A 22,219-nucleotide genomic window follows, 5' to 3' on the forward strand; every position below is an offset into this window, starting at 1 on the left:
TGATCATAGGGCAGTCCCTAAAAGCATGCTCTAAAGTCTCTGTTAAATTTGCACATTTAGAACAAACAGTTTCATTTGATAACCGCTTGTAATATAAATTGCATAGAGTAGGGATATAATTCTTCGAGCATCTCTAGAATGTAATTTTCAATTTGGTGGGCAGTTGTAGGCCCTTTTATTTTTGTAAAAATGTCTGTATGTTGTATGTTGAAGCAGAAGGTTTGGGTCCATTGATTGTTGTAAAAGCAATCTAAGCACTGCGGACAGAATAGTCACCAGAGACCTCTCCTTTCCACACTTGAAAATCCTCATGTGCAACCCTTACCAAAGGAGTTCTTAAAATTCTTTCAGCATCAATCTTAGAAAAGGTATTATGAATTAGCCCTTTATTCCACTGTCTTGAATCCCTTTCAATTAAATCTTCCACTATCGTTGAATCTGGGATAAGATCACTCATTCTTACTTTGTAATTAACAAAGCCTAGAACCCAAGTAGCCTCCGTAACTGAGATTTTTGTACTTGTTCGTACGCACCAACACATTCCATCTCGAAGAATTCCTTTTGAAGCCCAAATACTTTATCAAGTATAGGTATACTCCTTAATCTTGCATTGGCAAAGTCACTTTCAGGATAGTATTTAGCTTTTAATGTACGAGCTAACAGAGAATTTGGATAATTAATTAACTGTCATCCTTGTTTCGCAAGTAATGAAATATTGAATTTTGCTAAACACCGAAACCCAAGACCACCATTTTCCTTTAAATTGCGAAGTTTTCTCCATTCACACCAATGAATACCTCTCTTCCCATGCCCTTTTGCCACAAAAATTCATAATTGTGTCTTCCATTTCATTACAAAGAGAGATCGAAAGTAAAAAGACAAGCCATCTTGTAAGTCGGAATGGCTTGTAAAATTGATTTTATAAAAATTCTTTACCTCCTTGAGATAGAAACCTGGGGCTCTAACTATCAATTTTACATCACATCCGATCCTTGAGCAGTTGAAAGGCCTCTTTCTTCCCCCTACCAACCAAATTAGGAAGCCCCAAAGACTTTTCTGAGTTTGTAGAAACACGAACAGGTAAGATTTGCGCTATTGCCTATTTAGCCTGTTCAGAAGTATTCAAACTATAGAAAATAGTTGATTTTTCATGATTTACACATTGACCCAAAACATCCTCATACTCTTGGAGTAGTAGTTTAAGGACATTCGCCCCCTATCTAAAGCTTCCCCAAAAATAATACAATCATCAGCAAACAAGATATGTGAAATATTTTGTCGCCGTCTACTCACTTTGACACCTCCCAACTCTCCTTCCCTTTTGGCCAATTTCATTAAGGAAGACAAACCTTCACTGCAAATCAGAAATAAATAAGGGCTTCATAGGTCCCCTTGTCTTAGCCCTCTTGTGGGGAAGAATTTTTGTCCTTATTTTCTATTAATTACAATGCAGTACGAAAATAAGTTGATACACTTCATAATAAAATTCACCCAAACTCTATCAAAACCCATCTTCAGCATCATATGTTGTAAAAAACCTTATTCAACTCGATCATAGGCTTTGCTCATATCTAATTTCAAGGTGAAAGAGCCTTTTTCCCTAATTCCTTTTTTGCTTAAAAGGTTTAAGACTTCAAAAGCAAGAAGGACATTATCAATTACCATACGGCCTAGGAAAAAAGCACTTTGGGCCTCATCAATGCAATAATCTAAAACTTGTTGGAATCAATTTGCAACAATTTTAGAAATGATTTTATATAAAACCGTGCAAAAACTTATGGACCTAAAATTGTTCACATTCAACGGCTTGGCAATTTTAGGAATAAGCACACTATTAGTAGCATTAAACTGTTCCATATTCGTAACTCCATTTAGAACTTCCAGGCTGAAGTCGTTTACATCTCTTCCAACAATATTCCAAAATTTCTGGAAAATTAGTGCTGGGAATCCTCCAGAACCAGCAGTTTTTGTTGGACCCATTGATTTCAATGCTGAAACCACCTTATCATCTGTATAATTGGACAATATCATCTGACTCATTTCTAATGTTATACAAGTATCCACTCCTGACAGAATATGTTCCATATTCCTGCTCCTCTTGATGCAAAAATATCAGTAAATTATTTGCGTGCAAATTCTTCCATTTCGCTTTTTGACGTGGCTACATTATCTGCTCATCCACCAACTTCCGGATACGATTTGAACGTCTTCTTTAGGATGCAAAACTGTGAAAGAATTTGGTGTTTCTATCTCCCATTTTCAACCAGTTTGTCCTGGCTCTTTGCTTCCAATAATTTTCTTCCTTCTCAATCTCCATATTAAGATGGATTTTCATATCGATTATCTCAGCCAATGTATCATCATCCCTGTCAAGTTCCAACAACCAACCCAACTTGTCTTGCAAGCCTTTAGAAACTTCGTTTCACTTGCTTTTTATACCTTTTGCCCATCTTTTTAGCCTAGCTAAAAGCACTTCAAGTTTCTCCATAACCGAACCAGAATTCAACTCCCAATAACGCCTTACTTCCTTTTCATAGGATTCCTTCAAGACCCACCATGATTCAAAATTAAAATTCTTTCGATTTCTCTACTAATCCCCTTGATCGGTTTTGATTAGAAGAGGACAATGATCGAAAAAAGAATGCGATAAGTGGTTTATTGAGAAATTCAGGAACAAATCAAACCACTCAACTTTAGCCACCCCCTATCAAGTCATTCTCGAATATTAGTTTCATGAAGGTTACCTCTTTCCCAAGTGAATCGAGGTTTAAAATACCTTGCATTCATTAATCAGCAATTATCAAGCATTCTCTGAAAACATTTCATCCATCTTTTGTCTATTGGCACCTCACTAAATTTCTCGAGAGAATATAAAATTTCATTGAAATCTCCACATACAAGCCATGATAAGTCTTGATTTCGACTTTGTAATAAATTTCACCCTTCCTCTCTAAAGCACACATCTGGGATACCATAAAATCCAGTTAATTTCCATTTACTACCATTATCATCCATCAAAGTTTCAGCATCAATGTGATTTTGAGGATAACTTCATAGCTGGACCAATTCATTTTCGTTCCAAGCTAAACCAAACCCACCTCTTGTTTCATTTGTTGAAACATCAATTCCATTAGAAAATCCACATCGCTTTTGGACCTTCTCCATTAGATCACTATTCAACTTAGTCTCCATTAAGAAGACAATTTGGGGATTGTATATCTCCAACATGTGCCGAAGTCTTCGAATCGCTCGTGTACTCCCCAATTCGCTAACGTTCTAACTTATCATTTTCATGGTTTCCGGTAAGGGAACAAACATTATTTTGCTCATTCGCGGTACCCATCGAATCTTCCATTCCTAAAATGCTAGAGTCCAAAAAGACTATGCTATGCATTTTCTTTCCATCCAACTGTGCAATAGGGCTTTCCTCAATATCATGGTCCATTTCAAATTGGCCTACACCATTGGAAGATCCTATAGAATTCATTTATATTTTTTTTAGTAAATCCCTCCAAATTAAATCCCAAGATTGGATTTATTTTCTTCTTTAAATCTCTCCTAACATTCTCTCCTTGATTTCTCCCCAAATGATGGCTTGTTAGATTTTTTTCCCAAAATTCGTCATCCCTTACCTCCTAAACCAGACGCTATTCTCAACCACAACTCTTCTAGATTGTGCTTTCAGATTTGAGTTCTATCCCAACTCCAAAACCTCGTCCCCCTTTGTTAATCGGACAAGGCAAAATTTATCATTATGTCCCAATCGCTCGCAGAGAAAATGAAATAAAGTCAGCCTCTCATATCAAAAGGAGACATAAGTTGAATTTGATGAGGATAACATGATCTTCTTTTTTCTTTTCAATGGCTTCCTGATATCCATATCTACTCTAAAACGCAAGAAACTCATGAATCCTCTACTCAGAGGTTTCGCATTGTACTCCACAAAACATCCAACAAAATTCCCCATTTGGTTTGCCACACTTTCTGGAAAGAAACCAAGGGGAAGATCATTAACCTGAACTCGTAAAGGTGAAAATACCAGAGGAACTTGCATCGGGTTTTCATTTTCTCTAAACGATGATAAATCAACAAGTGATTATTGAAAGTCCATGGGCCCCTTCCATTACACACTTGATATCCATCTCATGGAAAAACTTGAAAAGAAACATTTTTTCTCCAAAATCTGAGATCAGTACTCCCGTTAAGGGATGCCAAAGATTTACCGTAGTATTTTTCATAGCTAGGAAATAAACAATACTTGATGTTAATAAACAACCAACCAAACAGAACTCGTAAGTCGATTTTTGTGCCTCCCGATCTATTAGCAACGAAATTTCAATATCTTCTTCATCTTCAAGATTTAAGCCTTCCATTTCCTTCTCTATCTTGTCTTCTCTCCATAACTAACGTAAAAAAAAAACTTTAAAAAGACAAAACAAAACTTCAAAAAAAAAAAACAAGCACAAGAATACTAAAAGACAAAATAAAACCAAAAATGCTACCAAGAGCAGACAGAGGACGTGCTACCAAGAGCAGACTATTTTTCGTTTTTAACCTCACTAAAACTTAGCGCCCATTCAAATGGACCTACAGGACTAATATCTAACAGACAAAAATCAAGGAATCGTCAAATAATTTGGACTGAAAATCGTCAAAACATGTTATTTTTAATTATTTCTCAATACAATTTTATTTTAAAAATTAAAGTTAATTGGAGCCAACGAGACCTTTTTCAAACAGTTAATTTTGGAAATAATATAATTATTAATTTAATATCTTCAACTAAACTCTCAAATCTATATACCTATGCATAAAAAGAGTGTCTATGGATATTGGCATAATGACACCTTGGAGGAATGGATAATGGGCTAATCCCAGATTTGGTCCGTCACATTTTGTTGATTATGCAATTAGCATGTTAAATTAAGTCCATACCTTTAATAGATTAATTTATTTGTTACTAAATTTAGACCAAAATAAGTTATATTTGCTCAGAATAATAAAAAATTATGTTTGAATAAAATTTATTAATTATGTATAATGATAATAATTGAAAAAGAATTTAATAATTTAAAACTATATTTATAATTTCAAATTTTAATAACTTGAAAAAAAATTATTTTTTATTAAATTTGTATAATTTTTTAACATTATTATCATTTATAAAAAAATAAATTATATTTAGATGATCTTAACAACTAGAAATTTTAAGCACCAGTCAAATAATTTCACATCAACTTTTAAAAATGTAAATTTATCATTATACACTTCACCATACTTAGTATTTTCTCTAACTTAACTTTAATTAAATTAGTAAAAATTTTAAAAATTTTAATAAATAAATAAACATGTTTTCTTATTTTATAATTTTCAAATAACTTTTAGTTTTTTTTTAATTTAATCATCCCAAATTCCAGTTTCTAATATTTTTCTAGGCTTTTTAATTTTTGATGACTGGTTTCAGTTTTTCTATTTTCGTCATTTTTATAATTTTTATCAGTTTTTTAATGTTTAACAATTGATTTCAATATTTTCAAATTTCACTTTTGATTAATATTGTTCCTGCAAATAGTTTCAACATGTTGACATTCTCTTTTCCAAATTTTCAATTATTTTTAAGTAGTTTAAATAAAATTAAATTAAAAAAGATATCATATATGATTGAGTGTATATAATATTTATATGTCCTTAAAAATTAATAATAATTATATATTTTAGGATAATTTTAATATTAAGTTGGGTAAAAACATTGTCCCGCAAGTAGGATGGGCAGATGATAGGGCTGTTTCTTGGCATCATACCTTGATTAATTTAACTACAAATGAATGTGTTTAGGCCCACATGAACAAAACTTGCGTTTTGCTCCGACCAAAACTGGTAGTCGGACGATTCTCAGTCTAGCTCTCCCAATCCCTGTACTCCTCCCCCACTTAAAATTTAATCCTTCCATCATAAGCTAATTTTTAATTTTAAAAATACTAAATAATCCAATATCTGAATAGAATAAAATTTCTCTAATAATCTTGTCAACTAAAAGAAAAGAAGTAAAAGGTCTAAATTTAAGAGTAGATAGAATAGGACCCCAGGAAACATCTTCATATAATGTATGCATACACGTACAAACAAGTTATTAGTTCTGCGATTTAGAATATTTATTCTTTCTTTATACATTTTGTTTCTATTTCATTTTCACCTCTTCTTCAGTGTTGTATGTTTTACTCATTTTACAACGTCGGCATAGGCAAAAAAACACTGCCCAAAGAATATAATTATTATACTAAAAAGAAACAAATGAGAGGATCACATCTGGGGTCTTGTCTGGACAACATACACCTTCCCATCTCTGATCACACCTTCTATGTCTTGTGGAGATCCATACAGTTCCTCTACGGCATTTCCTGCACCAGCAATGCTAGAAAGGATTGCTTGTTGAAACTTGCCATCATTTATCAACGGGTCCGATGAGTAATCAACCACCACTTTCTCTTCTTCATCCATTGGCACACTGCACAAAAAAGATTGGTGTTATTAAGCGTCCGTGCAAAAGTTTCTTTTAAAAAGAATTAGGGGAACAAGATCATATGATAAGTAACTTTCTTTGTTAGACCAAATTGCAAGACCAAGAACAAGTGCTAGACTTTTAGTGGCGTTAGTATTGGCCATCTGGAGATTCCTCTAGGCTCTAGAAAAGCAGTTACTACATAAAAATCTAACCATGCCCTTTGCATGAAAAACAATAAGGCAGATTGGACCCTGCTTCCTTCAGCCGTAAATGTTCACTTCATGTGCATCTCCGGAAGAATAAAATAATAGACATTGATCACTAACAATTCGGAAGATGGAACAGTTTTCCATTTAAGGACAGTACAGTCCCAACAAAAGGAAAAATCAAACACATCAAATAATAAGCACACTGCACGCTTTCTGCAAGGAAGTTTGGAAGGAGATTACCTGTCATAAAGGCCAGCACCTGCATAACCTTCTAGATCTTCACCATTAGAATCAGATCGGAAGATAATGGAACGCCTTATGAAGAGACCAATTGGTTTGCTTGGATATCCCAAAACCTGAAATATGTCGGAAATCGTTAGTGGAGAATATGATTAGTTGCTTTGTGATCAAATATAATTTTTTCAATGATATGATGGTAAGGGAATTGTATTGATGGTTAATCTTATTCTGCATTACTTCGTTAATTGTACCCAGTATTAAATATGTAGGCATGTTTTACCTGAGGAGAGTTGAGATTGTTTTTCTTGCAAACAAAACTCAAAGCACGACCTGGATAAGCTCCAACAAGAGTTTCTCCAAGTCCCTTGACAACCTAAGTCAAACAGAAATCAAATAATTCCTTTTTCTTCCTCAAGGGGAACAAATGACAGGAGATCATGATAGAAAATTGATAAATGCTGATGCATACCTCAGCATAGATCTCTGAAGTGTCCCCTGACGATGGATTAGTAGTATGAATAACAAATGCATAGTCAGCATTGATTACTTCCTGAACCAGGACAGCCATACAGAGGTAGTCGTGATCTAGTTTGACTTTCCTGGTGCTGAAATATGCTCTCTCATTCCATTTTGAAGCCCATACCTAGATTGAAAGCATAAAACAAATATGTCAGTGCTATAGATCAAAATGGAAATCTGTGACTACAAGCCAGCAAAACAATTAAATTAAGAACTATGTGAATAGAAGGAACAAATTTTGAAAGACCTAGTTACAGGTAAAAAGTTAACGTGGCTGAATGCTAAAAGAAACATAGTGTATGGATCACAGAATTTTAGGAAAAGGAAATTGGAGAAAAAAACTAAAATGCAGAGAAAGACAAAAGGCATCCTTCTCCTGTTTGGATGCAAGTAAAACGTAAAGGACAATGACATTACTCATTGTGATCCTAGTATGATTACAGATAAAACACTATTCGAATGAAGTGGCATGTTGTAGAAATCAAAATTTATCCTATGTTAGGATCAAAGTAAAGGGAAGGAAAACAAGAACCTTTATCTCGTTTGGATAAGTTATTTTATTTAAACACGGGAAAGTAAAGAAAGTTGAGTATCCATTACTTTCCCTTGAAAAGAAAATTGGACGTGAAACATACTTTTTGTCCTTCTAATCTTTTATAAATTGTTTTATAAAAAGGATATAATTGGAAGAAAAATCATAACGTATTGTTTTCTTTCCTTTCCATAACATTCCTCCCTTTACATTTTTCCTTTCTTTTCCTTTATAATTGTTTATCTAAACATGGTGTTAGAGGCATAAGCTCCTTCTTTGCAGAAAAAATCGTATACCTTCTTTATAGCAGTCCATGCTTGCTCCCACCTCTGCTCACCTTCATCTCCAGGCCAAGGCATGCCAGAAGTCAGCATCTTGGTCTTCAGCTCTTGCACCTGAAGATAAATGAGAAATTGAAATAAATCTGATCAACTGCCTGTGAAAGAAATCTCCTAGCCAGAAGTGCAATCAATTTCTTAGATGCAATAAACTTAGGGAGGCAAAAAATTATTGAGAAAATTCAGATTCACATAGAGATACAACTGTAGGAGAATGCAGAAGGGAAAATTTTCTTTTGGACAATCAAAAACTTCTCATCCAGAGAAGAACTCAACAAAATATTGTTTCAAGCTGATGATGCTATGATTGCTATCAAGTAAGCATTGAAATCTTAGCAGAAGAAACATCTCAAGTTCAACTACTAAAATACATACCAATTGGGATGGTGCCCTCAGCTGCAGAACCGTCTGACGGATTTCCTCAAGTGCACCAAAGTCTCCTCCTCCTAATTTCTTCTTCAAAATTTGCAACTTTTGATCCACTTCCTAAGAATTTAATATTATTAAAATAATATTATTGAACATAATGTATAATCATATTAATGTAAATTATTACAGAATATATATTTTAAATTGTATTAACGAGTATTATAATTAACAATTTTATATGAACCCCAGCATTTGACCTATTGGTCAAAGGAGTTCACCATATCCCCAAGGTTGTGGGATCAATCCACAGGCCCAATTTAAATGGGTGTGTGAGTTTGTGATTCTATTGTATCAAAAAAATTAATAATTTTATATTATTAAAAAAAATTAAAGAACAATAAAGGGCAGTTTATGATTCTATTAATGCATAGAATTTCTTTTTCTGATACTCTGGGAGAGGAGGGTGTGTCTCAAGGTTCAAACCTTGGGTGTGGGTCACAACACCTATTGAATATATGTTTTACAGTTATAACTGGAATTATTACGTAACTCTATTTAAAATCTTATGTAATTATTAATTATTAATATTAATTGGGCTAATATTTTACAATATTAATGATGGTACTTAATAGTAATATTAATTAATAAGTTATTTTTAAAATTATATTTTATATATTAACTAATATTATAAAATTTTAACTTAAAATTATATTAGATTTTGAATATAATATATTTTCAGGTAATTTTTCATCATTATTTTTATATTTATCATCATTCTTTTACTAAAACAAAATTATATACTGTGTAACTACTAAAATTTTGAATTAATTATTTTATATTAAATTTATCTTTTATTTATAAAGTAATTGTTTTTGTTTATTTTTTTATTATGAAGATATATATAATATAATTTGGCAGAAAAAGGGCTAAATACCAAAAGGGAAACTTGCAGTTGCAAGTACTGGAATTTAAACCTCTACACTAAAAGATGCGGGTAAACCACAAACTACTACTCATCTTTGTATATGATATTATATTAACATGTAAATACTGAACATGTCCAAGGTTTGAACCTTATAGGGGTCGTTCCGGACATTAAGAAGCTTTGTGACTGCCCAAGAAACGCCCAACTCTCTAGCATAGTCCAAGCTCGTGCAGCCCACTCAAAGTTTACACATAGTGATCGGTCTCTCTTGAAAAGAACAAATATCTCAAAGATTTGTACAACTAATGGTAAAACGAACAGGACAAGGTTGAGCTTTAAATAAAAAGCTATGACCAAAACCAGCCTGTTTTTACATTGGGCCTTTTTATACCCAAATTCATTTTTTGAACTTAATATTTTTGTTCAAACCTTCCTAAATATTGAGCTGAAAATGAAAACAAGTTCCCAACAGTTTTAGAATATTTCATTTTCAGGAAGCAGCACAAACATGTTTCCAGAAAAACTAAAAATGAAAAAAGAAATTGCTAAAAAGCTCTTAGAGAACTTTCCAAAATGGAAATATAACCCCCAAATGAAGCCATCGTAAACAAAAATGTATATATGCATGAGTTAAGAAAGCAGGGACATGGTTAAAGTTCAGAATTAGTATAACCTTGTTTGCTTCTTCTGCAAGAACCTTCTCAAATACTCCAAATGGAAGGGCAACTGATGTGGGAATCCCAACCCAAGATGGCACTTTTCCTTTTAGATATGAGATGTTGCGTGATTTAGCACCAACCTAGGACAGAAAAAATGTCCCCATGCATAAATTAGATGTGCACCATTCATAAACATAGTTCAGGAACACACAGAAGCTTAAAAAATTCTATACTCAATCTCATTGTAACTCAGTAGGTTAAGAAAGAACAAAGTTTTGGAGATAAAAAGAGTAAGATTTTGCAAGCCTAACCATTTCAGGTGTAAACTCCTCTGCTGATATGGCGTATTTACCAACAAACTGCTTTCTGACCAAAGTGACAGATGGACCATCTCCCTTCAAGTTGCTTGAACTTGAATCAACTAGCTCACCTTCCTTCACCTCACTTGAATAATGCATGAAAAGAGGAGCAAGATTCAAATTAGCTTTGCTAGTATAAAAACAAGAGGTTTGTTTAACTTCACGTCATGGTTTCATGATACGTTAGACAAATTCAGAATTAAGTTAGAGATAGCAGTACCTATAAACTACATCTGCAGATGAAGGTTTTAGGCGCAACAGTTTCCCTTTTTTTGCTTGTAGGTCAGCCAGAATATTAGGATCAAAACAAGTAGCAAAGCAAACCTGCAGTTGGAATTATATCCATCTTAAACACACAATAAATTATCAGCTACAAAGAAATCTCAAAGCACCAGGTAATCACCTTGCAATTTCTTGCTCGGACAGAAACATGTGACAAAACATCTGGCATGTCAGGGGTCAACACAGCAACTGTACCATCCGGAATTTCTTCCTCTCCCTTTACACTTTTTGCCACTAAAATAGTAGGTCGGTTATAAGATTTATTCTGCAAAGAAAGCAGCTCGTCCACAACTTCAACATATCCAACAACCTCAACTGGACTGATAACCTGCCAACTGTCGCAGGACAGAAAAGTTGCATTAGTAAGTTCCAATAAGTGACAGACTCATATGTCTTAATTCCATGAAAAATTCTTCTTAAATGATTAAGCCTAGGTATAGTAGCATAAAATTTGTTTCACTGCCAATATATTCTAAAAATGAGTCAGCAGACAAATGATTATATACCAACCTGCCAAGATGAGCAGTCTCTCGAAGAACAGGATCAAGTCTGTTAATTAGAGAGGATAGAGTTGCAGCTGATCCAGCACGGATAATTTCTTCTGTGAATATGTTGATCTGGAAGAAAATTCAACGAATATGCTTTATCTTTCTATTTCATAATGAGATCAACATCAAGTAACAGCATAAAAATTTTCAGTGACCAAATTCGAGATCTATAATAACATACAGCCCACTGGTCTACTCCAAGCAATGAGCCAAGATATTCTGCTGATGGTTGCAAGATACGCTGGTACGTCTCAGCTTTGCTAGCCAGTGCAAGGCGAGTTCTGTCTAGTACTGATTTTGCATACAATGCCCAGTGAGCACTTTTACTCTTGCACATGCTTATGGAATGGTGCCATCCCTGCATAAGTTATGAAGTCGAAGTTATCATCCATGATTTAAATGTCACAGAGACATCTCTGAGATTACATTCCATAAAGAAAAAGTTCCATTGTGTTCTTTAACGTTATCTTTCTGCAAAGTACATAAGTAAGCAATCCATGCACATAAATATGGTAGTAATTAATTTTTTCATGGTGCGTCTAACCATTAGTGACTGGAAGAGGGAAGATTGGCTTAGTGAATCAGTATCTATCTGGCACTGTGTTAAAGTGGAGTGAAATATTCAAGTTTCTAAAGCTTCAAGCAATGGACTGTCAAACCATTCCACAGAAGAATTACATGAAAGAATTCCAACCAGCATATACAGTGTTTAACAATCTTGGCAAGCTTCTTTTCTTCAATACTATTTCAATATGCTCTCTTCCAAATCTCTTCAACTTGCAAAAGGGGACTATTGTAGCTATTGAACTCTACAAAGCAACCTAGCACTAGAAAGAGAGTGGTTATCTTGCAACATATACATTTACCAAAAGTTAAGCTTGAAGTCTAACTTCAAAGCTACAAGGTTCCTTTCATCTGCTATCACAAATTGAAATACATTTTGATAGAATCTTTGGCGCAGATGAGTAAATGTTGTCAGTACTCAGATCTGCCCCCAGAAAGTTTTAACTTTAGAATCTATTGATGCCCTTAAGAAATAAGAACACAACCATAGCTCTTTATGACAGTAATTTACCTTCAAACAATAGACCAGATCCTCATTGTCATCTGAAGAAAGCACAAGGTTTTCTAGAACAAGAGTGATGAAATGCATGATTTTCTGCACAATGCACAAGAAGCCATGAAATAAATATACAAAGTTCATCCACTATGCCATGAAATAAATATACAAATCAGGGAACAGCATTGCAAAGAAATACTAAATGTAAGATACATTGGATGTGGGGAAGATGAAGGATTTACCTCTGGTCTAGCATTATTCAGCTCCTCATAACCTCTTTCAATAGCTGTCCTAACAGTAGAGTCAAGGGCAATGTCTAAAAACAAAAGATCTTTTAGACGACCAGTAGACTTGAGCAACAGTGGTCTAAGCTCTTGACGAGCCTCAAGCAAGCCCTGTGAAAGGAGGGGTTGAAAATCGGTGTATCAGAGGAAACAAATGGGAACAATGATTATACATTTCCGATCAAATGTTACATACCTCAAGCAAGGCTTCTACGTTTCTGTCTTCAATGTGTTCAAGAACAAATCGAAGCAAGTCCTGTTATGAGTGTATCTTAAATCTTCGATAAACATTTTCAGGGAAAAAGTTAAAATAAAATAGAACATTTGAAATAAAACTGAAGCTAAAGTTAAACATACTGGAAATCCTGATGGCAAGCCAGGTATAGGATTTATTTGCACCCCAACCATGAAACCTTGACCCTGAACACAAAGAAAGCTCCTGTAAAAGGCTGACAATAATACTTCATCTGGGAGATTTCACGTTACTTCTAATATTACCTCCGCTCTGTAGCCCATGCAATTAGAAATAGCAGACTCAAGATCTGCACCAGAGTGAACCGCCTATGCATAAATTATAATTAGAGAGAAACTATCAAAAAAATGCAACCTCATATATAAGCCAAAGGAAAGAAATTGAATAAAATTAATCCAGCATAATGGAGAGCAGAAGAAACATAATGAGAAAAAAGTACAGCTAAGGAACAGAATGATAGTCTTTAGAAGTGAATGGATGCCTACAAGAAGGTGCCAATGAAAAAAGGAAAACTATAATGAATACAACCATAAAGGTTTAAGCAACAGACCTTCAAGGTTCTCATATAATGTCCAAGATCATGCAAAAGACCATCCTTCTGATCTCTCCTAAAACTTGGTTCAGAATGGATAGCACGATCATAACTTAAGAGGCGCTCCTTTGTTATTCCATTCTCATTTAGGGTCTTCCAGTAGATACTGATGTCAAAGTCACTTTTAATATAATCAATCAATGCCTGCCAGCATATGTTCTGTTAGCTGATGAAACTAAAATGGAATTTTCACTGAATTCACATATCTGATACCTGACAGATTATAACATCGTCGGGACTGGTATTATTATGTAACTTCTGGTGCCATTCCTCCATCATTCCTCCCTTGCAATCATTGTGTCTCTGGGATAGAATGAGAACAGTTCAAGTAAAAATAAAACAAGAAAACCAGAAAAGATAGGAACATGTTCTTCAAGATTAACCTGGATGACCAGTATTTCATCCCTAATTCTTTGTCCCACATCCCCTTCGCCTCCACGACCAACGGTAGACATAATCATGCGCAAAAGCTCCCGATGCTGTGGATGAGTGGTGTAAATACTCTGTAGCAAGTCAGTCAGTCTATCCTGTGCCTTACTTATCTCGCTGCACAAAACAAAAATAACAATTACATTTGCATTCACATGATCATCATGCACAGCACAAAATTTGTAATTAATCTAAAGCGTACCGTGGTTTCACATTGTAGTTTTTGTTCCATATGAGCTGCCTTGTAGCCATAAACCTCATCCATACCAATATCCCAGCAAGACCCAATTTACCGGTATTTTTTGCTTGGTCCATTAAGTCTGACGCTATATTAAACCTGAAAAAGGGACACAGCAAGACTTACTACTTGAAGAACAATGGAAAACTGAACATAAAACTATTAAGGTCTCAATTCAAGTAAAATATGAGTATACTGAGAGAAATTCAAAGATTTTAGGACTTGACTAAACTGCTGAGTGAAATTTCAACCTCCAGTCACACATGGAACCATAACAAGACAAGTGGGAGCCAAAAGAAACACAACAGCAGCTTGTGTGTGCTTGAGAGAGAAAAGGCAAGATTTAAAGAGCTCTACCATCTTCAAGGACAGAAGGCACTAAAATGTGATTACTTGATTTGAGTAACAAACTTTATCTATAAATCATATACCCATAATAGGACAGATTATCTGCATTTTCTAGGAAAGGAGATACAACTCCAAAAACAATTTTCTCATAACTATCTCCCTTGTAGATTTCCAGAAGCTATAATGCAAATTATATTTGTATTGAATGCTACAAAGATGACTAAGTTCCTAATAACCAACTCAGCAATATCATAAATGAGAAAAAGTTGGTGATGAAATTGAAGTCAAAGTCCCAGAAGTTCACTGACCGGTGCATAAAAGACTTTTGCGCCTCACTCTCCAGTGCAGCTATTCTATCCAGTAAAACCTTTGAAGTACCTTTGCCATCACCAGCATCCTTTTTTTACAAGAAAACTCCAGTTAATCATATGAGAAGGCACTTCAAACTGAAAATAACTGATAACATATTCAAAACATGTAGATGGACCCAAAAATTTCCTGGTCGAAATCAAGAAACAACCTTTTGAGCTAGCTTGAATCTCTGGCTGAATTCTACATAGAAGTCAGAGCCATTATTTTTATCCACTTCCCACCAGACAGAAGAACAAATGGCATCCCTTTAAAATTGCCATCCGCAATCTCCATCTCAATGCATTGCACCTAAATAAGATTTCAGGATATAAATACGGGGACAGTCTTTAACCTTATTATATTTTAAATCACAGAAAATCCAATTTATGTGCATCATTGGACTTCAGTCCTAAGGCACGCATGACAAGATTGAAATCTACTCAGTGTACCTGTTTAGGAAGATCACCAGAAGTGCTTGTTGAAAATTTTGATTCAGCAGCCTTTTCTAAAGAAACTGAACCAGGAGGAAGAACAGCAGGTGGTGGTGCCTGAAAATGGTTCACATAAACTAGTCTCAGATTTTTCTGAATTCAATCCCAAAGTTCAATGTCTTGTTAAGGATTGTTATAATTCAAGGAATCTTACCAGCCACTCTCCATCTTTTTCAGATAGAGCCCAGTGAAGGGTAAGAGGTTCTTCCAAATCAGTGGCTAGGTGGATCTTTATCTTACCAGCAGGTTTGGTTACTAGTACCTGGAATATTTGGAAGTAGTCAAACTTCAAAAGTTTTTGCATGTGAAAGACAAAAGGCAGAATTAAAGAGACACTTCTTATCTTACCAAAAGCTCCTTCTCACCAACTTTGTAAATTTTCTTGCTCATAACAGGGTTGCCATCCAGCTCCTTTTCTTTAGCAAAAGGCTCAACAGCTGTCAATGGTTTGGGTTCAACTTCAACAGAGATACTTTCTTCTACCGCTTTTACTGCATGCTTATTAAGAAGCTGCATCAAGTCCCTCTGCTTGCGCTGGATTCGTTCAGGACTAAAATATTTTTTGTTCTGCAGTTGCTTTGCCACTTTAGTCTTTATTTCTCCTTTGGTAATCTTCTTTCGGATTTCATCAAGAGATGCACCTTTCTCTAGTTCAGATTGCAACTCTTTCCTTGCTTCCTCAAATTCCCTCTAATATATTGAAACATTGCTTCAGTCAGTATTTAGTACAGGCAAGACCGAGAGGTTCATTAACCTTCTGAAATAAAATGAGCAATCAAATAGTCCAATTTGCTTGAATAAAAAAGAGCTTGAAAAAAAAAAAACTCTTAAAGTCCAGAAGGAGAAAGGAAAATTACAAGCTGTTGCTCCGGTGAATAACTCGGCTTCCCTGCTTTCTCCCATCTTATATAGGCTTGTATTTGGACGAGATCATCAGGTATCTTGTTATTTTCTTCATTAATAGCAGTCTCCTTATATTCTTGTCCACTTTTTTTTGTTATTTTTGACCGGATGTCATCCACAGAAGCACCCCTGGATATTTCCTCCAATAGCTCAGCACGAGCTGCTTCATATTCCTCCTATGGCAAAGGAAAGTTCTTTGAGACAAGTACAGAGATAAAACTGATAGTACTATTTCATACTGCTTTGAAATTCAAAGGAAAAAATAAGTCTACGATTCATGATTTACATATCTGCATTGATCAATGATAATCCTGCTTTTCTCTTAAGATGGCTCCACTAATTTAAAAGTCTAAAATGCAATTACAACAAGAGCTTAGACTATTTCTTGAATTCTTAAGATATTGCAGCCAAAACTTTTGTTACCAGTAGTGGGGCATGTCTTAAAATTTTATCTGACGCATAATAAATTGCTCCACTCTATAGAAACATTCTGTTAAAAGCACATCTCTGAAGCTGCTTATATTATGGCAGACAAAGAAAAATTAGTTTTCTTTTTTTGAAGAACGAAGAAAAATTCGTTTTAAGTATTAATTAATTCATGAAACATTGACGGTTAACTCTTAGGATAAATAAAGAAAAAGATAAAGCCTGAAACCTATTCCAATGGGCTAAGTAATGAGGGAGCATGAAACTTATGTAAGAGGATATCAAAATTCAATAATTTCACTTCTAACCAAAAGGAGCAAGAATAATGAAACAAGATGAAAGGACCAGAAAAAGAACAACAAACTGAAATGCAGAAGTGAAACTGTATAGTTATTAAACTTATTACTTGCCTTTTCTTGCTCAGGGGTATACATCTGTTTACCCTTTCGCTCCCACCTTAAATATGCCTGAATCTGAACAAGATCCTCAGGAACTGAAATGTTTGAGACCAATGTCTTCCTCCGTGGTAACTTTACATGAAAGTTCTGACCATTATTCTTTATCCTGCAAATAGCAAAACGGGGAGAGAAAACAGCATATTTATTTAAGTAGCCTTCTAAATGCTATGAACTTAGTAAAAACAAAACCAACAGATACTTGCCATTTATTTCGGGCTTCATCAAATATGAGAAACTCTATAGCTTGTATTTGAGGATCATCAATTTCTAACTTTAAATATGAACTGGAGCCGGACTACAAAAGCATCATGCAATATGTAGATAAATCTGTTAGGACTGGTCAAAACTAAATTTTTTGTGTCACTTTTGGCACTAACCTTCACAAATGGAGTTCTTAGGGCTCTATTCTTGTGGTTTTGGTCCCTTCTGGTTGACGTGAAGGAAGTACCCACTTGCTGTCAACAAAGAAAAAAAAAGAGCAGAGCTTTCTCAAACAGCCATATACTGAAACTCAATATCAGAACTTGAAAATCAAAATCAAATGTAAGGTTAACATAATCCATCAACCATTAGAAGTGAACTTACTCATTACTACCACGTATTGCACCCCAGTGCAAGAGCAAAGAGTCACTAGTATACATAACTCTAAAATTTACGTTTGTGATAGACCCTGAAGTAGGAGCACTAGCGTCAACCTGGTCAAGTAAAAAGGGTGATTTTTTAGCTGGAATAAGACAGAAAGGAGCTTCAAATTCCAAGCTAAAGTCAATTAAACCAGCAGTCTATGAGAAGCATATAGCTTAGCAAAATTAGTTAGCACCAAGCTATAACTACCTGCAATTCAATATTCCCGTCGATGTTGAATTTTCCGAGATTCTGCAGCAAAATAAGAATTCTTCAAAATTTTTTGATAAACAATACAACAAAATTCTGTGCCATACAAATATCATCAGAAGGAAATCAGATCAGATATAATCGGTTTGTTTCAAACAAACAAAAAGAAATATGAATATTTGTTTATGTATCCCCACTCGAGAAAGGAACAAATACCATTTTATGAAAGGATATACATGATAACAGGAAGCAAGATTCAGATGTCTCAGAACATTACAAAATATACATTTATCCAATAAACCTCTTTTCAATGGATTGTAATACATGTTTTATGCAATTTATGCAAGTGCTTCTTCAAACCCAAAATAGGTTGCCACAAAGATATATTATAGCCGGTTTCTATCCTTTCATGCTCGAGTATAAGTTGTAGTAAATTGCCCTAAGAGTTCAACAGTTAAAGAGTGACCCAGAGAAAGAATCGCTTACATAAATTTTGGGGAAAAAAGTCAACTAAATTTGATAGTAACCAAACTAGCATAATATGCACTTAGAACAATAGGCTAAAAATGAAACAAAAGCTAAACTGCAATGCAGTACATTCTCTTTTTCCTGGATAAGTGTATGTTTTATTTATCCAAAGATGCAGATTTAACTGCTACAGTGAAACAACCACCACTTGGATCATCATCCTTAATCCTATTACAACCAAAAATTCAGTATTTAGACCCTGTATTAAAATCATGCATGAGTTTTGGTTCAGATTTTATTCTGATTTAAATCCCACCGTGTGTGTTATCTAGTTTTATTCCTTTGCAAAATCCAGATATATTATATTTCAATTGGATTGTACCTTTTAATAGTTAATTATGGTTATAACTATTTAGATACGCATTTTTCATAATCATAATTGTGATTGTAATTATCTATATGTAGCAACGGTATCATTTATGTCAAAAAAAGAAAAGAAAAAATAATCTTCTTAGCAAAATGAAGGAAAAAAAAAGGTATAAATATGGCAGAAAATTTTGAAAAGCTCTAAACGATTTACAGCCATTTTCTTCAGCATTTTTTTTTTATATAATTGAAAGATCATATCAAAATCCAAAAATGCAGAATACAACTATTTATCAGAATATTCATTTTTAAAGGTAAAACAGGTACAGGAAGAATTAATCTCATTTACTATATACTAGATTTATAGCACACCTGGGCAAAAAAAACTATATAACAAATATATTTATTAAAAATTCATAAAAACTAATTGATATTTTGATTACAATAGTAACGTGAGTGGTGTTTTAGTTTGATTTATTATATAATAAAAGACAAAAGCACTCTCAAGGTGATTGAGTAATTTCGCAATTGAATCGGTGCTCCGTTGATGATTAATAAATAAATAAACCACCATAATTGCGTCAGTCTGTGTCGCAAAATTCTAAAATTAAGGGGAAAAAAAAGGCATAAGCAAAGTTGCAAGGCTAGAAAAGGCGTTTACCTCAGAAGCCGGATCGGTGGCTAACACGGCTTGAGGGATGAAGGCCAGAGGGCGTTGGCTCCCCATGGCTAATTTGTGTTTCCTCTTACTCAAACTGTTACCATAAAATTTAGTAGATATCTGATATTTGCGTGGCTGAGCTAGCGATTGATTCAGAGAAGCAGTGGCACACAAGGAATTTGAAGCGATGCCAGAAGAACCTTTTAGCTTGATTTGATGCTCTAAAACCGTGGGACGGAGGAAATGCTGCTGTATCAAATTCTGGCCCACGCTATTACTCATCTTCCTTGTTAACACTTCGTAACAAAATCTAATTAAAAATTTTAATAACGCTTCTTTCTGTTCTTTTTTTTTTAAGCTGGAGGAAAAAAAAACAAACAGTATTACTATAATGGTTCTAGTAGCATCATTTCCACATACTTAACGAACAATCATAGTAACCCAAAGAAAAAAAATCCATAATTTCGTAAAAATGAAAAAAAATATATATATATATATATCAATACGTATGAAATGCTAGTGAAAAATCTGGAATTAAGAAGGATGAGGCGTTGAGAGAAGGAATTAGTGAAAATACCTTGAAAGAGTCGGAAATCTGGACGAGAGAATTTGAGAATATATGATTTGATTTCGAAGAATAATAAAATAGGAAATATTTTATCAATAATTTTCTTCTTCTTTTTTAGCAAATGCACTTAAGCTTTGAGTGAGTGAAAGCTATGAAAATTATGGAAAAACAGGACCAGAGTTCCGTCAGTTGTGTATGCCAATTTATCATCAACATTTGGCACGTGTCGGTTTGCTTGTAAGAAAACGTAGCAAAGATCGGGATTGGGGTCGTCACGTGCGATATCGGGAAAAGGGCAGCCAACGCGTGGGGTCCGTGAACAGTGTGTCGACTTTCGTCGACTTATGATATTTAAATTGTTAGTCGACAATTGCCCCTTGGTTTTCGATTGAATTTCGAGATTTACCCCTCCTACTTTTTATATTTCTCAGATCTTTTCTTCATATCTTATGGTTTTCCAAAATTAAACTGATTTTTTTAATAATAATATAGATATTTTTATTTAATATCAATATAAATATTAAAATAAAATTTTATTTAATCATATTCTAGTGAGATGATGATGTAACAAAATTTAATTGATTGATTTTTTTTTAGCAATACTAACGAGTAGGTACCAATTTTAGTAACAAAATCAAAATTTAGATACTCAGACCAATCAAAAAATAATTTATCTACCTTAAACAAATTCAATAGTTTAGGTACTTCTTATTCAATTAGGCCGTTAAAATATATATTTGCTCCATTGTGGCTCTTGGGTTAAAGCCTATCGGAACTCCTTATATTATTATGTAAAGTTCAGTTTAGTCCATGTATTAAAAATAGGTTCAATTTAATCCTTGTAAATTAAAAATTTATTCAAATTATGACATCATTAATTTTTTCATTAAATTGGTAATAATTTTGACAAAATATATCATGTTCAACTTATTTACCATGACCTAACCCAACCCAACCCATAAAAATACTCAACCATCCCAAAAACATTCTATGTATCTTTGAAGTATCATTTTTCTTCAATCACGCAATAGTTCAAAGATACATGCATGTGTATAGTTGAAGAAATTTTCAAATCAATTACAAAGTGCCACGTGTCAAGTTGAAATTAACATGGTTCAGGCAAAACTACCATGATAAAAAATGATGACATCATATTTGTGTCATAATTATTTTCTCTAATTAATTTAAATTAATTAAGAGATAAATAATAAAATTTTATATTATCACTAATTAAAAAAATAAAATAATTATGTGATAATATTAAATGATGATTTTATCTCTAATTAATTAAAATAATAAGAGATAGATAATAAATAAAAAGTTTAAATTCTTGTAGAACAATCAAATTAAGTAGGTAATGTCTATTAGAATTCTCTTTTATTCAAGCAATAGGCACTATAAAAAATGGTCACCTAAGTCATTCTATACATTCACAAGTTTTGAAAAAGTAGAAGAACTTGAAGAAATTCTAAAGAATATCACATCAGTTTTGAAAAAAAATAGTTTTCTAATCCAATTTAACCTTAGAAAGGAAGACAAAAGTTGTTTATGAAGAAAACCACTTTTCGATCCAAATAAATTGAAAAGAAGGTCCAAATTTGTTTCAAGAGTAAGTCCATACGACACCTGGAGCAATTTGCATCCATCTAAGACCAAGTCTAGACAATCCTGAGATTGAAGCCAAATTGAAAAGAAGAATCAAAGGAGAATTTCTTTGCATTCAAAAGATTTATTTAAGAAATTTCTAAAAATTATAACTTTTTACAAAGTTATCAATAAATTTGACTCTAAAAATTTCAAGTCAACTTTTGACTTGAAATTTGTGTGTACAAATTTCTGGCATACCTAGTAGTTTAATCTTTGCCTTTAATCTCTTCTCAAAGTTACAATCAACTCAAAGAAGATCATCATCAACAAACCAGCTTGCAAACTCATTCAAGCTAATCTTGTAGCTCATTCCTTTTTAAATTCACGTTAACATTTTAATTAGAATAGTTAAAGCTATTA

General features: G+C 33.7%; 1 protein-coding gene across 1 annotated transcript; it reads right to left on the reverse strand.

Moving 5' to 3' along the window:
* Nucleotides 1–6,077: 6,077 nt before the first annotated feature.
* LOC107916586 (alpha-glucan water dikinase, chloroplastic) lies at nucleotides 6,078–20,423 on the reverse strand. Its single transcript, XM_016845865.2, is given in 36 exon segments — nucleotides 6,078–6,505; nucleotides 6,952–7,067; nucleotides 7,232–7,324; nucleotides 7,421–7,594; nucleotides 8,299–8,397; nucleotides 8,716–8,826; nucleotides 10,308–10,433; nucleotides 10,605–10,737; nucleotides 10,873–10,976; nucleotides 11,056–11,269; nucleotides 11,445–11,551; nucleotides 11,664–11,840; nucleotides 12,558–12,641; nucleotides 12,785–12,937; nucleotides 13,023–13,082; nucleotides 13,184–13,246; nucleotides 13,325–13,387; nucleotides 13,630–13,815; nucleotides 13,885–13,974; nucleotides 14,055–14,217; nucleotides 14,303–14,437; nucleotides 14,995–15,083; nucleotides 15,207–15,268; nucleotides 15,271–15,346; nucleotides 15,487–15,585; nucleotides 15,683–15,790; nucleotides 15,877–16,218; nucleotides 16,386–16,607; nucleotides 17,268–17,421; nucleotides 17,519–17,610; nucleotides 17,693–17,742; nucleotides 17,745–17,770; nucleotides 17,901–18,010; nucleotides 18,150–18,191; nucleotides 19,645–20,002; nucleotides 20,222–20,423. Coding segments are annotated over 35 exon segments (4,410 nt in total). The 5' UTR covers nucleotides 19,927–20,002; nucleotides 20,222–20,423; the 3' UTR covers nucleotides 6,078–6,300.
* Between the last annotated feature and the right edge of the window lie 1,796 nt (nucleotides 20,424–22,219).

This window comes from Gossypium hirsutum, chromosome A01 (genome assembly GCF_007990345.1).
Source record: "Gossypium hirsutum isolate 1008001.06 chromosome A01, Gossypium_hirsutum_v2.1, whole genome shotgun sequence".
In the NCBI taxonomy this organism is placed as follows: domain Eukaryota; kingdom Viridiplantae; phylum Streptophyta; class Magnoliopsida; order Malvales; family Malvaceae; genus Gossypium; species Gossypium hirsutum.